We start from the raw sequence: 24,683 nt of genomic DNA, 5'->3' as shown, positions 1-24,683 counted from the left end.
ATAAAAGCTATTTTTCGGGTTTATTTGGTCCACACACAATATTAGGATGTATGGCGAGAAATAAGAGGCTAATTGAAAGTGCTGTTGGTATCTTCATGATGCAGCAATTTCTTTGCAATTAAATGTCTAATGAACCTATTAGACTACAATTGTAATGGACTATTTTGATCAGAATGTTATATTTTCTGGCATAAAACAAATGTTTATTGAGTTTAGGAGTGTAAAATTCAGACACTAGGTATTGCTGATTAGCTCCATCAGTGAAGGCCACCTCCCATTCGTTAATGTTTCTCTTTCCACTTCCCCCTAAAGTATTAATCTATGGCTATAAGACCCTGAACTCCATGTCAGTTGTATGCACTTTTTATGTACTAAGTTTATTCAAAACCTAAATGGAAGGTGAAAGATTATATTCTGATCAAGCGTTGGAATTGTGTTATTAATACTGTTTTTCATCAATATATTATAGGTCTCAGATATATACAAAACATGTCTCTGAAGTGTTTGGCTCGAAACACCAAACAGATCATGCATTGCAGCATCCCATAATCCCCTCTGTTTCAGCCCTGTTTCAAAAGTGCTGATTCTGGGTCTTTTACTTTAGATGAAAATAAGGAGCCCCTCCCCACGGCCCTCTGAGAGATATCTGGTTAAAAAGAACACAATGGTGCTCTAGGAGGAGATTCAGGTGATAAGGTGGGGGGGTTACCTTGGTTGCTGATTGGCTAATGGTTACACAAGCCAACAAAATCGTGATGACATCATAAAGTGGCCAAAATCTGATCAGCTCATTTTCAGACAGGTTTTTATATAAATGGATCAGGACGAAAAGAGAGAGAATATTTTCTCCTGAAACTTTCAGAATCTCTTTACACAGAGGGGACACATGTTTATGTATAAAAGACATGAAAAAGTGGGATTTTGCATAATACGTCACCCACATTAACTGCATATGTTTTGTTGTTGATGCATAGTAGCAGATACCAGCTTACTTAAAGTACCACATTTGCCAAAGATCCAGATTGATAATTTCAAGGTCAATGAAGCCTTATTAAGTATCAGCATAAAGACACATTTTATATAACAAACTGATCTGATTTATATTGTAACGAGACCAAAGCTAGCCCTTTTTTTCTGCTGCTGTCTTCTTTGTTGAATAGCCCTTGTTATTGCACATTTTCAAAAGGAGTGGCGTCAATGGGAGAAAAACATCCAACAGGAAACTTTGCATCCGACCCAGAAGATCCATGTTCATGAATGAAAAAACAACTGCCTGTGAATCTTGATACTCATGGAAATATGGAAATAAATGTGTAACACACACACACACACACACACACACACACACACACACACACACACACACACACACACACACACACACACACACACACACACACACACACACACACACACACACACACACACACACACAACGTTTAGTAGCAAATTATTTAAGCTTTTATTTATGTACACAAGACCACATTCCTACAAACATATACTATAAACTTCATCCATAAAACCAACTCTAAAACAGAAAAACACATTAACAGCGTGCATAAACTGAATATTACTTCAGCAGGCTGTTTCTTTGACAAAGTAAACAATTACTACAGTCCCACATGGCCTGATGAAAGTCCATTTAAATGTAGGAAAAAAAGAAAAACGTCTTTCATGTCACACTCATGTTCAATATGAGTCCATTTAAAGAGGAATCTCTGAAGACTTCCAAGAGTGTTTTGTAATGAGCCTCTGCAATAGGGGGGTTTGTTTTTGTAAGTGATAAAAGGTCAAATAAGAACATTAAAGTTAACAAGCCTTTTGATTTTAATCAGCTCATCCACCAAACTAATTTATTCAAAGTGTGCTGAAGTGAATATTCCCCCGAACATCACTCAGCTTCACATTTAGTGCTGGAAAGAAATCAATATATAGTACCTGGAAGTTAATCGCTGCACATGAGAATAGGCAGGAATACTTAAGGTGTAAAGCAACGTAAAGGCTTTAAATTAAGCATATAAGCCAACAATATAACTTTCTAAGCTATTTTATAGCCATGGCTCTCATAAGCCCGTTAGGAGGATATACAATTTAAAAAGGTAGAATTTATAATGCCTGGACACATGCTCCAAAAAAGGCTTTGGCTACACAGAAAATACTTGTCTATGTACGGTTTTGGTATTTTGAATGGATGTGTTGACAAGGAGAAACTATGGAAAATGAGCAGCCACCAGATCCAGAGTGGGGTGTTTTTGTTTTGGTTTCTGCAAACCGATCTGATTTAAAAACATCCATTTGATTGTCATTCAGCGGTGCACCGTTCTGACAGGTTTACTCTAAATGCACCCGAAAAAACGAAATCCACTTTGAGTGAAGCAAATTTGTTATTTTTTCAACCACTTAGGCAAATTGAGTGACAACATTGCCCATATATGTAGTCTAAATCACCATAACATTGCTTTTATAATAACAGACTGTAGGGAACAGAGTGCACAGTATAATATGATATGCTGAAGTCGCCACGATCACTGCTCCGAGTGGCAAACACCCAACAATCAACATCTGTCACCCTGCAGTCACATGGGAAAACAACATGAAAACCTTTGCTGAAAGTATAAGAGCTGCTGAGCAGCCGACTGCAGAGAGAATTCAGGCTCTGCAGAAAGAGAAGCAGTGTGAGGCTACAATGTACAGCCTGTGTTGTTTGAAATAAGTTAACTAAGTCCACAGTATTCTGAATTGAATACATATTTAAATAGGAGCCAATGTTTGTATAATATATATTGTGTAATTCATTTTCAGTAAACATTGAACTGCAAGAGGACCTTGTTTATCACAGTTTATTATAACAGATATGGATACATCCATAAGAAAGAAAATAGTTATAAAAGGAACATTTCATTCTCATTAAAAATGGTATGTTTGTGTAGGTTTTGTATATGAAAAGCAACATATTCTTAGATTTGAATACATTTTACACAAAACATTTGTGAGTAGTAATATGCATGGCCCAAGCATACTTTTGATTATTCAAGCTTCTAAAAGTTAATTTACAGTTCAGCTTTGCAAACAGAAATAGAGGGGCAACATTTGGCACGTACATCACAGGATGAGTCATTCAACTGTCAGCTAAGCTTGATCACTTCAGCTGCTCACGTCTGTGTCATTAGTCTTTATATATAGACTAAAAAGCATCTAGTTTTCCAGCTGGCTGCTGGTTTTCTGAAAATAATTGAAAACACCAAGAGCAACTAGAAAAACATAAGAATATCTGATATGTATTGCAGACAGACATCAATTTCAGCAACAAATTACAGGGAAGCTTCACTATTAGACTAGTTTGTCTTTGATAAGATAACCGGCAGTAGTTGCACATACTGAAAGTGAAATTAGTAAAAGCACTACAAACTACAACAGAGAAAAATAGATTAAGGCCATTTTAAATGGGGCAAATATGCAGTCTTCTCTTGCAGTTGTCTGAGTAGGTTTTGGAATCACACTGCTGCCAGTGAAGCATTCAATTGTGTCTCACTGCCGCCTAGGGGCTTGACTGAGAGGGAATCAGCAGTTTTGTTAGCGGTGGTAGAAGTTGAGCTTGCATGAGCTAATCAGCTATTATTGACGAACAGTTTTAAAATCACTCCCTGACTGAAACCCTGATGACAGATTGCATGACACAAACAGATAAAGGGACTGATTGGAGAAGGTTGGAAGACTCATTGAGAGTAGAGCCAGATGAAATGAGGCAGAGGAACAAAAGGAAGCTCCAAAGATATAAATATATATATTCAATGCATATTATTGACAGCCACAGTTCCATTTACTCGTCAGACGGCCCCCACCCAGAAGGCTTCATTATGAGAGCATGACTACCAGCTGATGTCACTGGCCAGTGGTGAGTTTGAAATGTTTTACCATTAACATATAATTGACAATGTGGTGCAGAATATAATGATGGCATCCATTCAAATGTTTAATTGTTTATTTGAACTGGCATTTTTTTTTTTTTATTACCAAAAATGATGTCAATAAGTGTAGCACAAATACGAACTGTACTGCAGTACATTGAGTCTGGATCCTCTATTCATCCAGCAGGTCTACCGAACGAACACTAATAATGTTTCCAAGAAAATAAGACCTTCGGTCTGTTCCAAGAAAAAAACTATTCAGTCTTCATCATCTTAACCAAGTCAGGAAATACTGGTGAAATCCTTCATTTTGAGTTTCCACAGTATCAGCACAGAGATCCATCACTTCCACTCTTGATGCTAGCTGTCTCAAGATGCAGCACAGTTAAATCAGATCAACGCACTGTAGACCAGAAGTGCTTACAGTGAGCACTATCGTTTGGATTTTCACCTTTTCTCTTCATCGGAAAGAATTCTGTCATCCATCCTCTTGTCTTCAGTAGTAATAAGTCCCAAAAACTGCCGCCACACAGAACAAGCTGTCCTGTACCCAAAGGTAAAACACAGTTAATTGAAGTATGTTGAAATAAAACTTGTAAAGAAATATGATTTTCCCACCCAACATCCGAATGTGACAAAGGCACCTACGTTTATGAAAACATCTTCTGCATAGTTGTCTGTGTCAGCATCCCATAAACACCTTGAAGACATCCTGGTAAAAAAAACAGGACACGGTCATGGATTCATTTTTTATAGGTCTGAACTACTTTCTGAAATTTTCCCAAAAATACCCCTTTAAGCAAGACTATTTTACAGTTTTTCACAATATACCATTTTTGCTGAGAATAAGTCAGAGGGAAATTCCAACTCTGTAGATTTTATTATTTGAATCAACATTGTGGGATTCATTTTAAGTTAAATAAATGTTCTATTATAACATAACATATATGATATAAAAGAAAAGCTGAGCTGAGTCAATAACAGCTTTTAGCTTCTTCTACTATTGATTAAATAATGCCATTTTGTAATGGTATGAGGAAACAAGAAAGAAGGTTAAAGCTCCTGTGTCAATTAGTTGCAAATGTTACTAATGTAAAAATACGGTGAAAACTAATATTCAAGCTAAATGCAACTGCAGGACAGCAAGTACTGTAAGTAATATTTTGCAAATCATTTAAGATTACAGTCTGAGAAAGATAGTGCTATTACATTGCTGGTCTTTTGGCTTCAATTGCAGCTTGAGCATTGAAAAAGTACACATTACATGCACATACATGTCCTGTAATAATTTGCTTCAATGGTATGCCTATCACAGGAGGCCCAAAGTTAGAGAAAGTATCCCACTAAAATATTGTATTTTACAGTGTCACAGCTTTTATTTTGGTTTTCCATAATCAAACGATCACTTACTTGACTCCTTGTCCTCGTTGTTCTCCAATGACCACCTGCACGACAAGCTTATATCTGTCAAATCCTGCATCTGTTGAAGAGAACTCATCTGTAATAATTGAACATTTTGCAGCGACAATACAGAAATGCATTCTCAAATGCAATACAATGTGTATCGTTTACTACAATATAAAAAGAAATGTTATCTTGTTGATTATTTGGAAGGGTAAAATAACTGTTTTGGCTACATAAAAGAGAGGGAGAAAGCATGACTCACTCTTGACTTTATCCTTAATGCAGTCTGCCAGTGAATGAGACAGCTCGGGGACTTCCTCTGGGTCATAACGCATCCCAGACAGGCGCTCCCTCACAATTTCTCGAATACATTCCTTCACAATGGCTGGCTTAAACCTGGGAGATAAACAGAGAGCAACAAGGCAGCAAGTTAACTTCAATCCGCTTACACAGGTCACAGTGGACACAACACAACAGCAGTTAAAGTATGGGTCACAGAGATATGAAATGGGGCGGCAGTGGCTCAGTCTGTAGGGACTTGGCTTGCTAACAAAAGGTTCACCGGTTCATGTCCCAGTTGGGGAAAAATAATAAGTGTGGACTATTAGCTGGACAGGTGTCGGTTCCCCTCTATCTTGAATGAGTCCTCTGTGTGCATTGTACTGTTGGTTACCACAACTGAGTGAGCTCTCTTTGATATACTTACTTATATACGTAATTTGATACAGAACTTTGTATTATACTTTCAATTCTTATTTTGTTTTATATTGAGTGCATTCTTTACCCCAGGTTAATGATAAAGCAGGCAAGTGTATGACCACAGGCTAAACTTCCCAACACTGGGCTACTTTTCTAACATTGTCCCTAAACCTAATGCTGGGTTGTGTGACCTTCGTTCATTTACTACAGAATTGAAAACGTAAACATAACGTTATTTAGGTTCATTCTTAACGGTAAGTTTTAAAATGGCAATCCAGCCAGTAGCCATACCCTAAAGTTAGTGGCTAAAGAAGCTAACAAACCATATCGTTAGCAATGGACTCGCTGGCTCAAAGCTAACTTAATCTGAAATAACTTATATTAAACTACTTAACCGACTCACTTGTACTGATGATTAGGTCTTATGAGGTATGTATCCGACCCCTCCATCGCATGTCGATAATATGAGTCTCGGTACGAAAAGAGAGAGGAAAAAGGTCACACTGTTGCTAACAAGATGATCTTTGCAGAGTTTCTACCGTTACCATAGCGACGTACTTCTCCAGTTTCCGGTTTCAAAATAAAAGTACAGCGTTTGTACAGTTTGTACCTGGCAGTGTCACAACTTTCATGTCTTAACCTTACACAATTTTGTATGCTTCAAGTTAATTTCTTAAGTATGTTCAACGTGAAACTATCACTTATGTATACACCATACATAAGTGATAGCTTAACATTAAAAGTCCCTCCAAATGAACCTGAATTGAAATAAGTCATTCAAGTTTCTAAAATGGTCAATAACTTTAATGCAGGCTTCAATCTGTTTTATCCCTCGAATAACAAACAATCTATATTTGTATTACATTACAAAGTCCTCTTGACAGGTGTGAACAGCTTTGCTAAAGTGCATCCGTGTTTCTCAGAAATTACTTCTTTAAACCACAGGGAGCCTGAACCTTCTATCTGAGCTACTTCCTCCTCAACCATTGTTGTTGTTGTTGTGTGTAAGTATGTCCTTATCAAAGGTGTGTAGGAGGAATCAATCATCTAATTTACATTCATATTCAAATTGTATTTCTCAGACAAGGACATTGTCTTTTAAACTGTCGCTAAATATGCCTTAATTATTTAGTTCATATTATCTTTTGCCACAAAGACTGGCACCAGGGGTGGTATCCAAAGACATAACACAATGAAGATGAATCACAGCAATATTCATCATGATTTCTGAATTCTCCTGCTTTCAAGGCTTTGTCAACCACATCCAAATCAGAACATATCTCATTTGGCTTCACTTTTCTGAACCATGTGCCATGATTTCACAAGCAAAAAGAAGAGTTGAGAGAACTTTTCGACTTTAAAGATCAGACTCTAGCTTTGATAGCTGGGGATATCACTATTCTGGGATATTATCACCATGCTCAGCACCATCTTAGCCTTCTTTGACTAAGATAGGAAGGTTGTATTTAAGTCACGCAAAAATAAAAAGAAGAGGCAATTTTTACATATCACACTGTGGTTTACCTATTAAAATCCACCAGTATTTAATCAGGTATGTCAAAGGGCAACTTAAATCATCTGCATAATAACATGATGCACCATCCACCATCAGCAGATCTGAACACAAACATCGAGTCATACAATACAAATCCAATAAAATTATGTTTAAAATCTTAATGAAGATGTATTATACTAATTAAATAATTCATATTTAATTCTCAATCCATTGTAAAGGTGTCACAATGCCAGAAGGGTAAACACTGCATGCTCAGTTTAATTGTATGATAATATTGGTGCTAATTGTTGAACATGGTGTGATTCATTAGGCCTACATTTAGTATTGATCATCATTATCCCCAATGAGATACAAATGAGAAGAATACCTCTAATTGAATTACTCTAACATTTAACCTGCAAATGAGCTTCAATGAGCCCTAAGATCTTAATGATTTTATTTCTTTGTTACAATGAGCCGCTGACAGGTATCTATATTATGTCCTCCGGGAAGATGTTAAAGGTTTATTGTTTAGTGATAGTTACCAATTACTGTTCTTGGTCCCATGATAGCTGCAGACATCACAGTTAAAAAAAGAAAAAGTAATGGCCTCCATGATATCAGTACAACATTCAAATCTAGTTTATATTTAAAATGCAAGCATATAGATGTTATATATTAGTACCTAATATACATGAACATGGACAAATAAAAAAGAAACATATCTATAAAAGAGAAATTAAATTAAATAGGGCATGAAAGATGTGGACAAGTGACATAAATATATCTGAGGAAAATACAATGAAAATATGAAAACAAAACTTAAAAGTATTACCATATGTACAGACAGTTTATCTCTAATGGTAAAGAAGTTGAGTGTTGCAACTGGTAGTTTTCTGCAGGAATCATACAATTATCTGATGAATGTCCAAAGGATAGCAGCACTTATACAAATATAGTCCCAATGATGTTTGTCAATGTGTCGCTATATACAATGTGAACATGGTAATGTAATACGTTGTGTCTGGCGTCATCAAACATATAGTAAATATGACTTTATGTTTCAATTTCCTGGAATTCAGAAAACAAAAATAACATCAACAGGTGGCAGTGTTGCACTGTGTTGCATGAATACAACTTGAAAACATTTGAGTTTCATTTCTCTTGAAGTCCGTCAGGGACTGTTCAATGTTAGGCAACCTAACAACTCAAACTCACACAAAGCTCTTACTTTTTCCACATTTAGGTTTCATTTTGTTGAATCTATTTTGGTAGAGGGCCCTCCCTAAAGCTATAAAGAGTCACCGGTGCTCACACGTTGTTTGTATACTGTAAAAATCAGCTGTCAGTGTTTTGTCTCTTTCTCAGCCACCAGCATCATTGGCACTGACAGGATGACAGATCCGGAGTGGACTAGGAACTTTCAGATCACAACAAGAGATCTTAAACCTGGAGACTCCTGGTGTTTGGAGTTTGATGATACTCTTGTGGATGTTCGCCAAAAACAAGGCTGGAAGAAGTGTATCGTGCACACAGGGGCAAGGTCAGTGTGATGGACTATTACTGTAATTGGTGTAAGATAAGATAAACCTTGACTGACCCCAAAGGTAAATTCAGTGTGTGTGGTATTTCATAGATAGTAAATGCATTTTTGTTTATTCAGGTTTGAATCTCTGTCTATGTACATGCACTACTTTTGTTGCATGGACAAAGATCATGTAGTATTATTGTAGTGACTTTTGTGTAATTTGAGAAGAAATTATTCTTTCTTCATATTTTAACTTTTAAACTAGCTTATATATATATATATCAATATTGATATATATATCAATATTGTTTATCCAAATCATGTGGGTGGCCAAGTGATGTTTACAGTAACATAATATATCATTTATTTCTATTTTAGGAAATCGCTGCCTCGAAATGCTTAAGCTTAATCTTTTCAGTGTAACTTTGGTTGGTTTTCATTTAGCTAAAGTGCCTCTATCATTTTTAAGGTTTCGATGCACCAAGTGTAGCAGAGGCTGGTCTTCTAACATGGTGATGGTGGTCTGCCACATGCAACTGAGAAACGGGAAGGGCGTTGTGAAGGTGAGGCCCTCTTGTCAGAAGTGTAAGGAGTGCAGCGAAGCCCCGATGGAGAAGCCCAGCATCCCCTCCGACAACATCTTCACCCTCATGAAGAATCTGGTGGAGAAGATAAGAGTAAAATGTTACAATGAAACCCCGGAACGAAAGAAGCATTTTAGAAACTTCGACGGCTACAAACCCCATGAGCCTGCTCATTGTGAAGCCTGTATGAGAGGCTTCTGTCCAAAGAACCGCTCCTAAATCAGCTTTATTGTTTATACAACAACAAAAAATGATGGATTTGTTTCAGGCTTTTCAATAATATGTTATTCCTCAGCTAATATAAGCAAAATAGGAGTTACTCCTTGTCATTCTGTTGCATTCAAGTACATGTAAGCTATATAATTATTCTTGTTGGTTTTTCCTTGTTGTGTGTTCTATTACAAATGTAAATATGTTTCTCAAAAGCATTAAAGCAGCCTTCTTACAAATAAATGTAAATCAGAAGATTTTACAAGCAATAAACTAAACATGTTTGTTATTTCCGTTTGGGTGTTTTCTGTTTTCAAATAAATGAACACACCGACACACACACACACACACACACACACACACACACACACACACACACACACACACACACACACACACACACACACACACACAGTACACACATACAGTGTTGCATGAATACAACAGGAAAGTGTTTCAGTTTCATTTCTGTTGTAGTTTTCATATTTGATAGCTATGAAGTTTTTATGAAGGACTAAGGGAAACATCATATTTAAGTTAATACACACTAATCAACATGTTTTGTGTGCAACTTATTCGTAAATGAAACTTAACTTTTAGTCAACTTCCAGTCAATATTAGTCATAAATCACTCCGTCATAAATTCATTACATGGGTGTTACCTTCTCTTCATGTCATATAAAAATGAAAAAATGCTGTTGGTATATTTATAAGACGTGGCATCTGCCCCATCAAAACAACCTTGTCACTCCTCATTCCAAGGGTTGTCGAACGAAACTTAAGGAAAACTGGTTTCTGTTTTTAAGTTTCATTTTCATTAACTCTATATAAGGCTACATTGGTCAGCTGTTAGTGTGTACAGATCAACTGTTAGTGTTTTGTCTCTTCAGTCATCGTCACCACTGGCACTGACAGGATGGCACAGCCGGAGTGGACGAGTATTTTCAAGATAAAAACCAATGATCTTCCAGAAGAACACTCCTGGCGTCTGCAGTTTGATGACAATATTGTACCTGACAGCCCGAACTCTGGATGGAAGCAGTACATCAGGAACACCAGTGCATGGTCAGTGAACAAGTATACTGTAAATTGATATAGGTGCTGCGTGTATATAGATATGGTATACCATACGTTAGGTTAATATAAAGTATAGTTTAGTGGATGCATTTGGTTTATAAAGGTTTGTTTATGTGCATCTACTGGTACCTAAAGAGCAGTGTGTTGGATTTATAATTTATTTGACAGATATAGAAAATAATTATTACAACTATGTTTCTTTACATGTCATTAGTGGACCAAAATGGGTCCCCACAAAGTAAATTAGGTACATTCTAGGAAAGGATAAAGGTCAGGTTAGGGTTAAGGAATTGAATGTAAGTTCATGCTTTGTACAGTGTAACGAAAGCTTAGTTATGGAGTTAGAGTTCTATTTGTGAAAAATAAATAACATTATTGAGAAGATCATATGTTTTAGACTGGAAACCCTTATAGCAGAGTATTTGTCATTTTGTTAAAGGGCCAGTGCAGAATTCAAGTAACTTTGGTCCTCTGTCATGTTAAGGTTCAAATGCACCTCCTGTGGAAGAGGCTGGCCAACCAACCGGGTGATGGTGCTCTTCAACATGCGCCTGACAGAGCGGGAGGGCGTGGTCAAGGTGAGGGCCTTCCGTCAGAAGTGCAAGAAGTGCTGCGCAGCTCCGATGGAGAAGCCCACCATCACCCCCGAAAACATAGACATCCTCCTGGAGAATCTGGTGAAGAAGATAAGAATAAAATGCTACAACGAAGAGCTGGGTGAAGCACCAAAGCCTTATCTAGCCCTTGAAGTCAAAAGTCCCCATGAGCCTGCTCATTGTGAGGCTTGTATTGGAGGCTACTGTACAAGGGTTTAAGCTTGTAATGCTTTCAAACTTAACCTAATTTAAAATAATAATACATTTGTCTTGTGCTTTGCATAAACACACTTCAGTAAAGCATCAATTGTATTTGATCTCCTCTCCTTTCTTGCCGTGTCATTGTTGGTTGCTTCTATCATACTTACAGTATAAACAATAGTCAAGTGCATGCAAGCTTTTATATTTATTCTTTTTGGGGGTCAAAAGTCCTTAACATATGAAGTTGTCTTCTCCAAAGCATTAAAATAACATTCTTACAATTAGAAATGTTGGGAATAATTGAAGTATATACAAACAATAACGGTGTGAATGTGTTCTGTTTTCAAATACTTTTGTCTGATTTTAAATGTAATGTATGATTATTGCACAAAAAGGAAAGATATAAGCATGTCAATGAATTTGGACACTTGAAGTACAGTTTTTATAAAGTAGTCACTAAGATACCGGTAAACTAATCTTTAAACAGTACAATGTTTAACCCATAAGAACCCAGACCCATTTATACTTTTGGGGAGATTAAGGGGAAGATAATTTAGACTAAATTGTTATGATTCGTATTAGTTTTCCCTGTTTTATTTTGTCCAGCCAAGATCTGCTTTCCTGTTTTAGTTTGAAAAGTGTTCATCCCCCGTCTTGTCTGTTGCTTCCTCTCTCTGTGTTCCCTCCTGCTTGATTACCCGATTGTGTTCACCTTGTGTGGTGCCCCTGTGTTTTCTCATCCCTCCCCACCTGTGTCTTGTTCGTGTGATTAGTCTTGTTGTGTGCAATTAAGTTCTGTCTTTTGTCTTGTTGTGAGTTTTGAAGTCGTTGGAAGGATTCTGTTCTGAGGGATTTAATGTTTTGCCTTGCCTTATTTTACTTTGTTGCCTGGCCTAGTTCCGCAATTAAAGGATTTTTTTGATTTTCAACCAACCTTCTGCATTTGTGCCACATAGAACACATTTCTGACATCCCCCCCGCCCCCGCCCCCATTGTGTCAATTATCTGAAAAGTGACATATATGTCACTTTGGGTTTTAATGGTAAAGTAACTCTTATTTATAACTTAATTAATGAGGATGATTTTTTGTTTCAATATGTTTGAACATTGAAGAATAAAGAATATATTAACTAAAAATACCATAATTGAATCAGCTAAATTAGCTGAGCAGATCATAATAATATTTCTGATTGTGCATATATGTCACTCCGGGTTTACTGTGAAAGTTTAGGGTTAAAGTCCAGATGTGACATCAGTGTCACAGCGATATTTATCTCATTTGTTTCATATCAATTTAAACAAGAAATGTTTCCACAAAGGTTAAATCTAATAAAGGACAATTCTTAAATGGCTTGAATTTGACCTTTAGCAACAAACAAAAAAGCTTTTGAAATGTGGTTAGTTCTGTCACATGTGTTACCTGGCACATGGACCTCTTGGACATGTTGTTATGGGAACACAAAATCACATGACCTGGCCCTTGGCCATGACCCACCAGACTGTTCAGGGTGTGTCACTGATACTTCATGGGATAAAAACAAGGCTAAAACTGTAGAAGGAACTTTCCAGAACATCTAAATGGCATGTAACACCTGTGTCACGGTGGGTCCTTGTGGGTTGAATAAAAAAAAATATATAGACCAGTGTAAAGGACAATTTTGAGACAAAGGGACATTTTGCACACAGTAGGTCCTTTTTTATGCATGGTATCAGTCGTAAAGTGTCTGTGCCAAACACGAAGTGAGTGATGCACTTTATATAACACAGCACATTTCCTCACACTTCATTAACACAAGATTAATCCAAGAAGAATACTGCCTGGTGTTGGTAAAAAGCCTCAAGGATGTTATATATTTCGAAGCAATTTAGTAACAATAAAAAAAATAAAAAAAAATCACATTCTGTAGAGCAATATAAATTAATATAAAGAAAGGTTGTTTTTTTCCCCGTGGTATGTATGTGTTTTGTATAGTGCTGCGTACCGGTACGCCGAACCGGTACTGGACTTGTAAAAAGTTTCGGTTCAAGTCCGGTTAAAACCGGAACGTCAGGAACCGTTACTTACGTATATTCTCCTTTGTGTTCTAAACCATCTAAAACCTTCCATAGATCGAGAAATTTGCGCTGAGAAAAGACGAAAAACATTGTTTTGGCTTCTGATATGGCGGCCATTACTGAAGTCTCGCAAAAATATCGCAACTGCTCGCGAGATCTGTGTGACGCCAAGGGAAGCTGGCTTCGACATAGTGGACACTGACAGCGTGGGATGCTGGTTGCCATATTTGGTAGTGTAGCTAAGCTAACTCCTTTGTATGTATGGTGATATAGTGTCTGCCGAAGGAGCAACACTTCACCCAGACAATGTCAATATGCTGTTGTTCTTGAACAAGAAGTGTACTCTTGCATATTGAGTCTTGTATGTACATCACTATGTATGTAGTTGTGTAGTGTAGTTAGTAACACATGTAGAGTTCTAGAAAAGACATGGTGTAGACACAAGTTGGAAGGGGGCACAATAAACCTGACGAGTTTGAATTTGAGTTGATTATGAGTTTATTTTCAATTGATAATTAGCTCACAATAAGTTCACTTTAGTTACTCACACAACTTGACACAAGTCCGGACTACCTGAACCTCTGGACTTGAGTCCGGACCTGAACCTGAATGTGAGTCCAGGTACACAGCACTAGTTTTGTACCATGTTTTTCTGAGTTTCTGCTTGAATAAAAAAAAATCTGCTGAAAAATAAATAAAAAGAAAGGTTGGTTTGCAACCTGACAACATACTGTAATGGAAAATGTAAATAGTTTGGCATGCAGGACACCAGAGGACACATGTTTCTCAAAGGCCCTCCACTGTTTATTTGCGTACAACCAGCATGTGTGAAGCTGATGCCGCTGTGGTCAGTCTTCACCGTCCTCAAGTCACACCGTGTGGTACAACACATAAACGTGGTTTATCTTTGTTTTATATGAAACCACCTTCATGGAAAGTAGCTGCCTTGCATTTCCCACATCATTTGCCAGGGGTTTATCCACATCACGCATGGTTTACTTTGGCAGTTTGTATATCTTGGACTCCGACGCTGAATTTAGTCTTGCTGAAGTGAGTTTTCCGGTGGTGAGTGGTGGGTATGCCTTTGCTTTCTGACAATGGTTATTCACAGTTACATATGACTCTCCTGTTCATGCAATTGACAACTAAAGCAAATGTTCTCATAGAGCAGTGTGATAATTATTCTGTGATTTCCAGGCATGTGATTCGGTAAAAAAGTGCTTTCATCTGACAACTGTAGAAAGATAAATATTCAACTCTTGACATCATGACACCTAAGGGGGCTACACTGAAGGTAAAGTATCTCCTAACCTTACATGTTGTGTATGTTTTCTGTGTTATTTTCTAAGGCTAAATACAGCATTTGGTTGAATCTGATAAAAATCTATAATTAGTGCTTTTAGTTACTTACATTGACAAATTAATGTGATTGTTGTTTTTATATTCTAGGGTCTCCCACCATCAGTAATGGCCACTGTGGTCATGTTTCTCATTCTGATACCAGGTAAGAGTTTTTTTGGAAAGCACCATTTTAAGTAATAGGCCTGCTTACATAAAATAAATCTAAAAACAAATAACACCAAGGAATGATAAAATGCAGGTTAATGTTTACTGCATGCACAATTATACTATGTATGCAATGTTGTCTGCCAAATGCAGGAAGATTTAAATTCCTTTATATTTTTTATTAATATTCGTAAAGAAAGTCCATTGAATTCCCAGTGATCATTGTGAATTAAAGCTCAGGCAATCTTCTTACACATTATTCCAGTGACATGCAGATCTATAAAGTCCCCAAACTTTTTTTATAGAGCTTTTCATTTTTTAATCTTTATCTCAGCTGCGGACAGTGCTATCCAGATAAACTGCTCTGAACCGAGCCAGCCCTCCCTACTGGAGGCTCTGGCTCCAATCTTTAACCTGAGCGCCATACGACCTGTCATGAACTTGACCACCCGCACCAACGTCAACATATCCTTCATCATGTATGGGATACTAGGAGTGGTATGTTTCAGCTCTTAGTAAAGGATCATTTAAAATCTGAATGTGGCTTTTGTCTTAGAATTAAACTCTTCAGTTGTATGGTATGTTAGGCAAATCACTTAAAAGTTATTTGTATACCAGTAGGAGCTTTATGAATGTATAATTGTATATTATACAGTATATTTAGTATTGATAAATCACCAGAAAAGCAACATCCTCTGTAATTCTATTTCTTTCTTCAACCAAATCTGATTTAAACCGCTTCTTTCTGGGCTCCACTGAAACTTCTTTTCAGATTTAAATGGTCCCAAACAAATATCTTAAAACAGCGACACCTTCTGTCTTAAACCATGTCTTCTTTTCTTCCAGGATGAAAAGGGTCAACTCTTGCTTACCTACCTTTGGCAGCATTTTGTACGTATTCCAATGATCCATCGTTACGTCTTAATCATTAATGACTGGATAATGATGGGATATTTTAGTGAATTATGTGAATGTACCATCAATTATACAAGATCTGTGCACTGACACCGCTTTTTATATTTAGTGGTGGATGAACGAGTTTGTCCGCTGGGATCCAACGCAGTGTGGCTCCGATAAGATTTCTCTTCCCAGGAAAAAGTTTTGGGTGCCAGATATTGTCATCAATGAATTGTGGGTATACAGTATATATACATCCTTTACACACAAGCAAATCATTTCGCAAAACAATTGGGAACTTTAGCTTTGATCAAACATCGCTCAAAAGCCATAAATAGTGCATTTTATTTAAGGATTATATTTGTTTAGTCATTTGGTGTGCTAGGGGGTATTTCCATCAGCAGGGCTGCATGTGTCCATTCATTGTGGTGAAAAAAAGATCTCCCAGAACTAGTTGACAGATTTTTGTGTGGTCAGATTAATGCTTAACACGAAATACTTTAAAATGTTGTCTTCTAGTGGGTTTTAGGGACAAGGGCACACCCATTTAAGTTCAGAAATATAAGGTGGAATGCTCTTGTTTTGCAGACATTTGACTCGTAACTGCTCTGCTTGTTCCTGTCTTGCAGTATGGATGAAAACACAGCCCCCTTTGTGCCGTATGTGTACCTGTACAGCGATGGTAGGGTGCACGATGCCTCACCAATCAGAGTGGTCAGTTCCTGTAACCTCGATATCTACACTTTTCCCTTCGATATACAGAACTGCACTATGACTTTCAACTCCTACATCCACCTGGGTAAGTCACTTCACCAAAGGTCTAATTTCCTTTCCTAAAATAACTCTGTATGCCAGGTTGAATGCCAGAAATGTAAATGCATATGTAAATAAGAGGCAGTAAATAGTTTTTAGCCCTATTGTAAGCAAATTAAATGTTGAACGTTCAAACATCATCTTCACAACACATTTGCTTTTTTTTTTACCATGACCACGACCAAACTTAAATATATACTCCATAATCATGTTTTTTCTTTTTAAAGTTTGTTGTTATGAAGTTACCCCTGTGACCTCAGAGTTAGGATTATAAGTACACATTTGTGTTTCTTAACTGACAAAAATCATCAATGAAATGTAAAGAATCTTGAGTAGACCCATATTTACTTTGGAGAAACTATACATTTATATGTATGTAATGTATGTTGTGTGGCCTTAACTTTACAGGATTATATATATTTGTGATGTATTCTCTCCCCAGCTAAGGACATAATGATTGTCCTGGATAGGGATGCAGAAAACATCACCAAGCTCTCCAAAAGCTGGATGACCACCATGGGAGAGTGGGAGCTGCTGGATATCACCTCCCATCACAGTGACGGAGATATCGAGGGGAATTACATTGATGAGCTTGTATTTCATGTAAGTGTGTGTCATTTTCACAACCTGGCCTTGAATTGGTTTTGAAGCAAGTATGTTTAAAAATGTTTTACTTTGCTTCATCATTCTGTCCTGTAATGTTTTCATTTGTCAAACACACCTTATATAAGGCCCATTAAAATCATTCATTGTGTAGCTGCCGTTATTATACTGTATGGGGACTGCGTTACGATAGAACACAGAACAAGAATGTAAAAGCTCAGAGAAATGTTAAAAGTGCATGGAAAAGGTACCAAAGGTTTTGTTTCTTCTATCTGCAGGTCATAGTGAGGCGTCGAGCCACCCTGTATGTGGTGAACCTGCTGATCCCCAGCTGCTTCCTCATCACAGTGGACCTCTTCAGCTTCATGCTGCCCCCCCAGACTGTGGACCGTTCCTCCTTCAAGATGACCCTCATCCTGGGATACACTGTCTTCCTGCTCATCATGAACGACCTGCTGCCTATCACCGGAAACACCATTCCTCTCATAAGTCAGTGTTCATTGTATAAACAGCTGTCCACCTGTTATACAGTATTGAGCAGAGGTGGGAAGTAGTGGAGTACAAATACTTTGTTACTGTACTTAAGTACATTTTTACTTTACTCCACTACTTCTTTTTCTGACGACTTTTTACTTTTACTTTTACATTTTTAACACAAATACCTGTACTTTTACTTCTTACATTTTCAAAACAGGCTGGTTACTTTAGTTTTAATCTGCGTTTGGTGGCGTGATCATTATTATTTTGATTCATTGCATGCCTTTTAATACGATCCGTGTATCCGTAATTTCCTGGTCTTCTCTAAAGAAAAGTGACCAATGAAAACGTTGTCATTCTGTTCAGCTAAGAATGACATGATTGTTCTATTAATATAAAGGGAGGTCAGGTACTCTTTAAAACAGTTGCTAGTTATGGATACTTTTTACTTAAGTACATTTCGAAGCCCATACTTCTTTGCTTTTACTTGAGTAAAGAAGTTTAGTCAATACTTCTACTTTTACCAGAGTATTTTTAAACACACACTTCTGCCATCTCTGGTATTGAGTGAGTGCCAACCTGTTTCCTGCCTCTCTCTGCCAGATGTGTTCTTCTCCCTCTGCCTGGCTCTGATGGTGACCAGTCTGCTGGAGACTGTCCTCATCACCAACCTGCTGTGTGGCTCGGCCGACTTCTCTCCCGTCCCTCGCTGGGTCCGAGTGTTTGTTCTGGAAATTCTGGGCCGTCTGGTTTGCCTGCCTCAGAAGACTAAAGAAAAGAGTACATTCTGTACGAAATATAGGCTTTTAAGATGTAGATAAGATTAGATCAGAAGCAGTTTATTGATCCCAATTTGGGACATGTTTGCGTTGCAGCAGCATAAAAAGGCAATGTACATATATGTACATTTCAGAAAATGACTAGTACAGAGTAATTAAGATGGATGTTGTTTATACACACACACCACTTAGAAGAAGTGAATGTAATAATTGTTTCTTTCAAAACTAGGCATGAAACCCTACGCTGAGGCGACACAGCAGAAAGCTGACGGGCCTCCAGAGGAGAAGGGGACAGCGCTGGAGGACAAGGCCCTTCAGGAGCTCAGGAGCCTGGGTAGGGACCTCCAGGCCATCCGCCTCCAGGTGCAGCAGCAGGAAGGAAGCCAGAGCTCGCAGGAGTGGATCCAGGTGGGTTTCATCATAGACCGCCTGCTGTTCGGCCTCTACATCCTCTTCGTATCAGTCAGCTTCATTACCATCACCATAATCTGGGGGAACTCATACAGCCCATAGACAATGGCTGTCTGTTTAAAGGGGCAACATTCATGACTGAAACAGTTGTCGAGTAATAATCACTTTGATAATTTTATTGTTTTGTTTGGTAACAATATATTTAAACATAATCTATTGTCTTACTTTTACTCATAACCTATGGTCAAACCATCACTACCGGATATTACATTTACTTGATCACATTTATATAGTAGTTCTTAGCATTTTAAGCGGTTGTATCTGCATTCGTTATATTTCATTCATATAATTGCATTCATTGTGCCATTCTAAAATCATTGGAAATCCTTGTGAAAGAAATAAAATTACTTGAAAAAAAATTCATTCAGCTTGCGATTGACATTTATTTCAAACATAATAAGCATGTTCAAATTGTTTTCCTATTTATTCATTAATTGTAATACCAGTATTGCATCCTATATTCTATTACTATGGACATCCAATCACAAGACTTTGAACATAGCTGCAGTGATAGGTCAGGCACTGATGGCTCACAGTCATGCTGAAGGTTTTGGATGAGGTTAGGGTTAGGGTTGGAAGCTTTGCTGTCCTATGTATTGTATCTAGATATCCCTTACAACCAAGGGACTGAGACTAGTATGCACGGCCATCATTTCTGCAATATAGTGAATGTTGTAATCAAACTACATAAAAAACATGGTTTCACTTTTTTGTCATTATTTTTGTATTCTCATCTATTATTTCTTAGTAGGTAAATATATTTTATTTATCTATGTAAATATGCAGAGCTCGCTACGGTGTGAGCAGGAGGGTACAATTATTTGCCCAATCATAACCCTGGTGTGCTGTTGATCACATTTAAATGTAAATCAAACTGAAACATGTTAATTGTTTTCTCATGTTGACAACCTTGATACTCAAAATGTCCCTTTATTTTTTAAATATATTTATTTGAATCTGGATATTTTCTGAGGGTTTCCTACTGTTGGGATTCAGAGCTTTCAGACATGCCACATTTTAAATAAATTCACGTGGCTTCTTAAAGTGCACCCACACTTACAAACACAATTATACATATTTCATTTTCACTTTTCTAGAGTCTGTTCAAGTCTGTATTTTTCACCTAAAATGTGTGTAGAAACAAAATAGCCTAAACCACCAGCACATCACTCAAACTAACAACGGCTTTTGACCCAATGTTAATGTTTTTAGCGCTGCCCGCTGAAACTCAAGCCTTCTAAGGTTCTATTCATCTTCATCTCTGTGCTCATGCATGGTAAGTACAGCTCCTCCCCTAATAATGGGTTCATCAAGAAACCATTTATTTTTATATTTGAATCATTAATACGTTTGGGAAATGCCTTTACTTGCTACTAGTACGTGCTGTTAATGTGATTTGATAATCATAATGACAGATTTCTTTCTTTCAGTAGCTCCGTGTAGTTCCATCATGCAGAACTGCTCTCGACCTGACACACCTTCCCTGCTGGAGGCTCTCCAACCGGTCTTCAAGCTAAACGAAATTCGACCTACCATGAATATGTCAACTCCCACCAACGTCAGCATTGGCTTTGTCCTGTTTGGCATTTTGGGCTTGGTAAGGGACACTATAAACCTGGCCTCACTTCATTTTCAGACCATAAATACTGTATGACGGATTGTTTGTTCTTCTTCAGGATGAAAAGGCTCAAGTTCTTAAAACGTATATCTGGCAAGATATGGTAAGTATTCTACAATAAACATCCTTATTCATCAAGCAACAGACCACTAGATACTACAGGACTTAAACTACCAAAAACAAATACTCTAACCTATTATTGTCCAATTACACCAACAAAGAATACTGCTCTTTATTAATGTTGTTTAAATGGGAGTACAAGATATTTTAAAATGTCACCAGCTGGTGACATTTTAAAAAGCTCTAATATTTCCACAGACCTAACTAGTTAGGTTATGTAGCAGGTTTTTTTTTATTTTTTTTTATCAGCGTAATTTGTGTTGCAGAGATGGAGAAATGAATTTGTCGAGTGGGACCCAGAACAGTGTGGTTCTTCAGCGATTACAATTCCAAGGAAACTGCTCTGGGTACCAGACATGGTCATCAATGAATTGTAAGAGCAGCATTAGCTGTGGATTGACTAATTCACTAAAAGTTGTATTTATGTTTTTTTGTTTTGTTTGGAGTATATATTTAAGTATTTAGTATTTGTACACAGAAGGAAGATATTACCGTTGATATTTACTGGCTTTTGTCTTTTCCTGTCCTGCAGTATGGAGAAGAATTCAGCTCCATTCGTGCCCTACAGTTATCTGTATTCGAATGGCTTCGTGCTGGATTCACATCCGATCAGAGTGATCAGCTCCTGCAGACTCGACATCTACACGTTTCCATTTGACGTCCAGAACTGCAGTTTAAGCTTCAACTCTTATTTACACCGTAGTAAGTAGAAGATATTTAGTTATTATTGACATCATATACAGTATGTATAAAGTCTCACAAAAGCATTCACCAAATCATTGTTTCCGCTCAGAGGCTGCTCTGCAGATGGACATCTCTACCTCTGTAGAGGATATTTTAAACCAATCAAAAAAAGTGATGACAACCATGGGTGAGTGGGAACTCATTGGTCTCACAGTGCAAAGGATCACTCTACCAGCTGGGGATGACGAATTGTACCAAGAGATTCGCTTCTTTGTAAGAACATGCTGTTGTAATGCTTTATCTTATTTACACAAGATGAAAGCTAAGAGTAAAATGTAAAAGTTGAAAAGTCTATAGAGACTCTTTTTGTCACCAAATACCTTATGATTATACAAATAATGTTAAGCTTAAAGGTAAAAAAATGACGAAACATTAATGCACCACAGCATATTGATGTATGCATGTACCATTATCATACACAGTAATATGAACATAGCAGTATGTCAGTCTGTTAAACCAAACCATTATACTGTATCCAAATGCTACAAATGTGAGTTTTATCCTATTTTTATGCTGTTAAAATGTAGAAAACTTTAACTGAAATTGAATGTCATGTAATTGAATTTAGCAGTTGATTACAGCTGTACTGTTATATAACTTGAGAAATGTGGTATACACTGCTACAGGTGACAGTGAGGCGCCGGGCCACCCTCTATGTGGTGAACCTGCTGATCCCCAGCTGCTTCCTCATCACAGTGGACCTCTTCAGCTTCCTGCTGCCCCCCCAGACTGTGGACCGTTCCATGTTCAAGATGACCCTCATCCTGGGATACACTGTCTTCCTGCTCATCATGAACGACCTGCTGCCCACCACTGGAAACACTATTCCTCTCATAAGTCAGTTGTCAATATGTTCTACTTGTGCAAGAACACACAATTCAAAAACGAGTTAATTATTATTATGGTAACTGAGTAAAGGTAATGCTCCCCAGTCCATGTTTAGGTTTTTGCAAGTAGGATCTTTTGGTTCTTGGTTTGTTTTTGTTTTGTTTTTTTTATTTTCGTCATTATCATATTTTACTGTAAAAGTTCTGAAAACCAACTGTACACTAGCACCAAATAGCTGCAGTTAGCAACTGGTTGGTGAACATAGTGGAGCAAGTAGAAGCCAGAACCAAATTGTTCCATTGTGTGTAAGTGGAGATTAAATGAGTAAACAGCAACTGTTCACTGACACATTTGCATGTTTTAGAGAAATAAAAGGAGATTAAACGTCATGTCAATGGCCTTAATCTTGCATTTTCCTGCCTGGACTTAACTTGGATTTTATTCTAAATATCCCAGATGTGTTCCTGGGGCTGTGTCTGGCTCTTATGGTGAGTAGTCTAATGGAGACTATCATCGTCACCAACCTGCTGTGTGGCTCCGCTCACTACTCTCCAGTCCCTCGCTGGCTCCGAGTCTTGGTTCTTCAAATCCTGGGTCGCCTGGTTAGGCTTCCTCCAAAGCCCAGAGATCTAGAGGACACAGTCATCCAGAATCCTGCCACACAAGGTAGAATTTAAAAGGTGTAAGGTGAAACATTTCTTGAAGTCAGCATGCAGAAAAACACATATAAATAATCACAGTTTCCATCACCTCATCTCCTCTGCAACAGAAATGAAAGTCTTCTCTGTGGTGGCAGCGGACAGCGAGGCTCCAAAACAGAAGGGACAGCTGAATAACGACAAGGCCCTTCAGGAGCTGAGGAGCCTGGGTATGGACCTCCAGGCCATCCGCCTCCAGGTGCAGCAGCAGCAGGGAGGAAGCCAGAGCTCGCAGGAGTGGATCCAGGTGGGATCCATCATAGACCGCCTGCTGTTCGGCCTATACATCCTCTTCATATCAGTCAGCTTCGTTACCATGATCATAATCTGGGTGAAATCATGAAACATATTCTGAGTTCGCTTTTTTCATATTTTGGGGGATTGTGAACTATTATTTGTTATCATGCTTTTTTGTTCAATAAAAAACATGATTTCTGTTATTCCTTGTCAGTTTGTACTTCGAAAAGCATTTGAAAGAAGCTTTTTACATTTTGTACCCCTTTTAAAATACATTTGAATGTTTTGTCATGTATTTTCTTTTGTTGAAAATGGTCTTGCCTTTGAAACAAATATCCGAGAGTTTCTGAAACTCCTGTTGACTCTTCTCTTTCAACAATAATTTGCATACACGTACAAACTATTGGACTTACAGTAAATACTCTAACCTCAAGGTATCTTCCAAACTTAGCATGTGTTTTAAAGGTTCTTGGCTTCATTGAAAACATACATCTCAACAGTAATAAAGGAGCGGCCATGGTCTTTCACCGTGTGTGTCTTTTTTTTTTTGCATCTTATATTCAGATAAATGATTGAATATGAGTGATGAGCTAGAGTTTCAAAACAGATGATTGGAATATATCCACACAATCTCACCAATTTCATAGATGCCACAACACATACCTGATTAACATGGTAATGCAATATAAAGAATACAAGCATGTTATACTTTCATAAGTAAAACTGTGAGTTGAGTTAAGCCAATCAGAAGAAAGGTACACAATTTGTTTATACCGTTGACATTTGGCTTAAGTTGATGGGACAACGACGCGATGGCAGACATAGAGATGTTTTTTTTCATCTGTTTTTCACTACTTCACGGTAAGAAAGAAAGTATAGGATCTTATAATAGTCGAGCCTACTTAATCAGTAAAATAAAAAAGAAAGAGGATCTGTTTAAAACTTGGTTTAACTTCCATTGATAACGAACTTTAAAATTCAAGATTTTGGGAAGAAAATACAAGAGAAAACAAAATAAAATGGATCAATATTAAGTGTGTAGAAGTCATAAAGCAGTTTCTACCCTAATCCTGTAGTAGAGCTACGAAGGTGGACTAACCTTTGAGAGAACACATATATAAAATATATTTATATA

At 37.5% G+C, this 24,683-nt stretch overlaps 4 protein-coding genes across 8 annotated transcripts; 3 read left to right on the top strand and 1 right to left on the bottom strand.

Annotated features, from left to right (window-relative positions):
* Positions 1 to 3,967: 3,967 nt before the first annotated feature.
* dynlt2b (dynein light chain Tctex-type 2B) lies at positions 3,968 to 6,634 on the bottom strand. The gene is made up of 5 exons (XM_010779251.1): positions 6,415 to 6,634; positions 5,575 to 5,708; positions 5,319 to 5,388; positions 4,557 to 4,620; positions 3,968 to 4,452 (listed from the first exon to the last, which is right to left on the bottom strand). Exons 1-5 carry the CDS (start codon positions 6,459 to 6,461, stop codon positions 4,405 to 4,407), a joined length of 363 nt encoding a protein of 120 aa, XP_010777553.1. The 5' UTR covers positions 6,462 to 6,634; the 3' UTR covers positions 3,968 to 4,404.
* A 2,011-nt stretch (positions 6,635 to 8,645) lies between these two features.
* Positions 8,646 to 10,117, top strand: LOC104952431 (receptor-transporting protein 3-like). The gene is made up of 2 exons (XM_010779250.1): positions 8,646 to 9,049; positions 9,504 to 10,117. Exons 1-2 carry the CDS (start codon positions 8,901 to 8,903, stop codon positions 9,835 to 9,837), a joined length of 483 nt encoding a protein of 160 aa, XP_010777552.1. The 5' UTR covers positions 8,646 to 8,900; the 3' UTR covers positions 9,838 to 10,117.
* Positions 10,118 to 10,661: 544 nt separating this feature from the next.
* LOC104952430 (receptor-transporting protein 3) lies at positions 10,662 to 12,631 on the top strand. The gene is made up of 2 exons (XM_010779249.1): positions 10,662 to 10,893; positions 11,390 to 12,631. Exons 1-2 carry the CDS (start codon positions 10,745 to 10,747, stop codon positions 11,718 to 11,720), a joined length of 480 nt encoding a protein of 159 aa, XP_010777551.1. The 5' UTR covers positions 10,662 to 10,744; the 3' UTR covers positions 11,721 to 12,631.
* Positions 12,632 to 12,723: 92 nt separating this feature from the next.
* Positions 12,724 to 24,048, top strand: LOC104952426 (5-hydroxytryptamine receptor 3A-like). Of its 5 annotated transcripts, none has more exons than XM_010779241.1 (20): positions 12,724 to 13,304; positions 14,955 to 15,051; positions 15,207 to 15,261; positions 15,598 to 15,761; positions 16,110 to 16,154; positions 16,288 to 16,394; positions 16,790 to 16,959; positions 17,416 to 17,576; positions 17,855 to 18,065; positions 18,657 to 18,842; positions 19,062 to 19,240; positions 20,516 to 20,579; positions 20,734 to 20,900; positions 20,980 to 21,024; positions 21,308 to 21,414; positions 21,574 to 21,743; positions 21,835 to 21,998; positions 22,412 to 22,622; positions 23,070 to 23,279; positions 23,383 to 24,048. In XM_010779241.1, the coding sequence occupies exons 2-20, from the start codon at positions 15,025 to 15,027 to the stop codon at positions 23,652 to 23,654; spliced, it is 2,715 nt and encodes a 904-aa protein (XP_010777543.1). In that variant the 5' UTR covers positions 12,724 to 13,304; positions 14,955 to 15,024; the 3' UTR covers positions 23,655 to 24,048. The 5 variants fall into 5 exon arrangements, with proteins under 5 accessions (XP_010777543.1, XP_010777544.1, XP_010777545.1 ...); XM_010779242.1 differs by lacking the exon at positions 12,724 to 13,304 and adding an exon at positions 14,320 to 14,807; XM_010779243.1 differs by lacking the exon at positions 12,724 to 13,304 and having other exon boundaries at positions 14,320 to 15,051; positions 20,737 to 20,900.
* Positions 24,049 to 24,683: the final 635 nt, after the last annotated feature.

The sequence above is a fragment of the Notothenia coriiceps genome, unplaced genomic scaffold, assembly GCF_000735185.1.
Source record: "Notothenia coriiceps isolate Sejong01 unplaced genomic scaffold, NC01 NC01_scaffold00020011, whole genome shotgun sequence".
NCBI classification, from domain to species: Eukaryota; Metazoa; Chordata; class Actinopteri; order Perciformes; family Nototheniidae; genus Notothenia; species Notothenia coriiceps.
This window is presented reverse-complemented; position numbering and strand designations above follow the sequence as displayed.

Excerpts from the sequence above, each read along its gene's own strand:
- LOC104952430 (XM_010779249.1), top strand. The coding sequence starts at position 10,745 with ATGGCACAGCCGGAGTGGACGAGTATTTTCAAGATAAAAACCAATGAT. Across the intron at positions 10,894-11,389 it reads ATCAGGAACACCAGTGCATG|GTTCAAATGCACCTCCTGTG; the intron begins GTCAGTGAACAA and ends TGTCATGTTAAG.
- LOC104952426 (XM_010779241.1), top strand. The coding sequence starts at position 15,025 with ATGACACCTAAGGGGGCTACACTGAAG. Across the intron at positions 18,066-18,656 it reads AAACACCATTCCTCTCATAA|ATGTGTTCTTCTCCCTCTGC; the intron begins GTCAGTGTTCAT and ends TCTCTCTGCCAG. Across the intron at positions 21,415-21,573 it reads GACATGGTCATCAATGAATT|TATGGAGAAGAATTCAGCTC; the intron begins GTAAGAGCAGCA and ends CCTGTCCTGCAG.
- dynlt2b (XM_010779251.1), bottom strand. The coding sequence starts at position 6,461 with ATGGAGGGGTCGGATACATACCTCATAAGACCTAATCATCAGTACAA. Across the intron at positions 5,709-6,414 it reads AGACCTAATCATCAGTACAA|GTTTAAGCCAGCCATTGTGA; the intron begins GTGAGTCGGTTA and ends TTTATCTCCCAG. Across the intron at positions 4,453-4,556 it reads CAGAAGATGTTTTCATAAAC|GACAGCTTGTTCTGTGTGGC; the intron begins GTAGGTGCCTTT and ends CTTTGGGTACAG.
- LOC104952431 (XM_010779250.1), top strand. The coding sequence starts at position 8,901 with ATGACAGATCCGGAGTGGACTAGGAACTTTCAGATCACAACAAGAGAT. Across the intron at positions 9,050-9,503 it reads ATCGTGCACACAGGGGCAAG|GTTTCGATGCACCAAGTGTA; the intron begins GTCAGTGTGATG and ends ATCATTTTTAAG.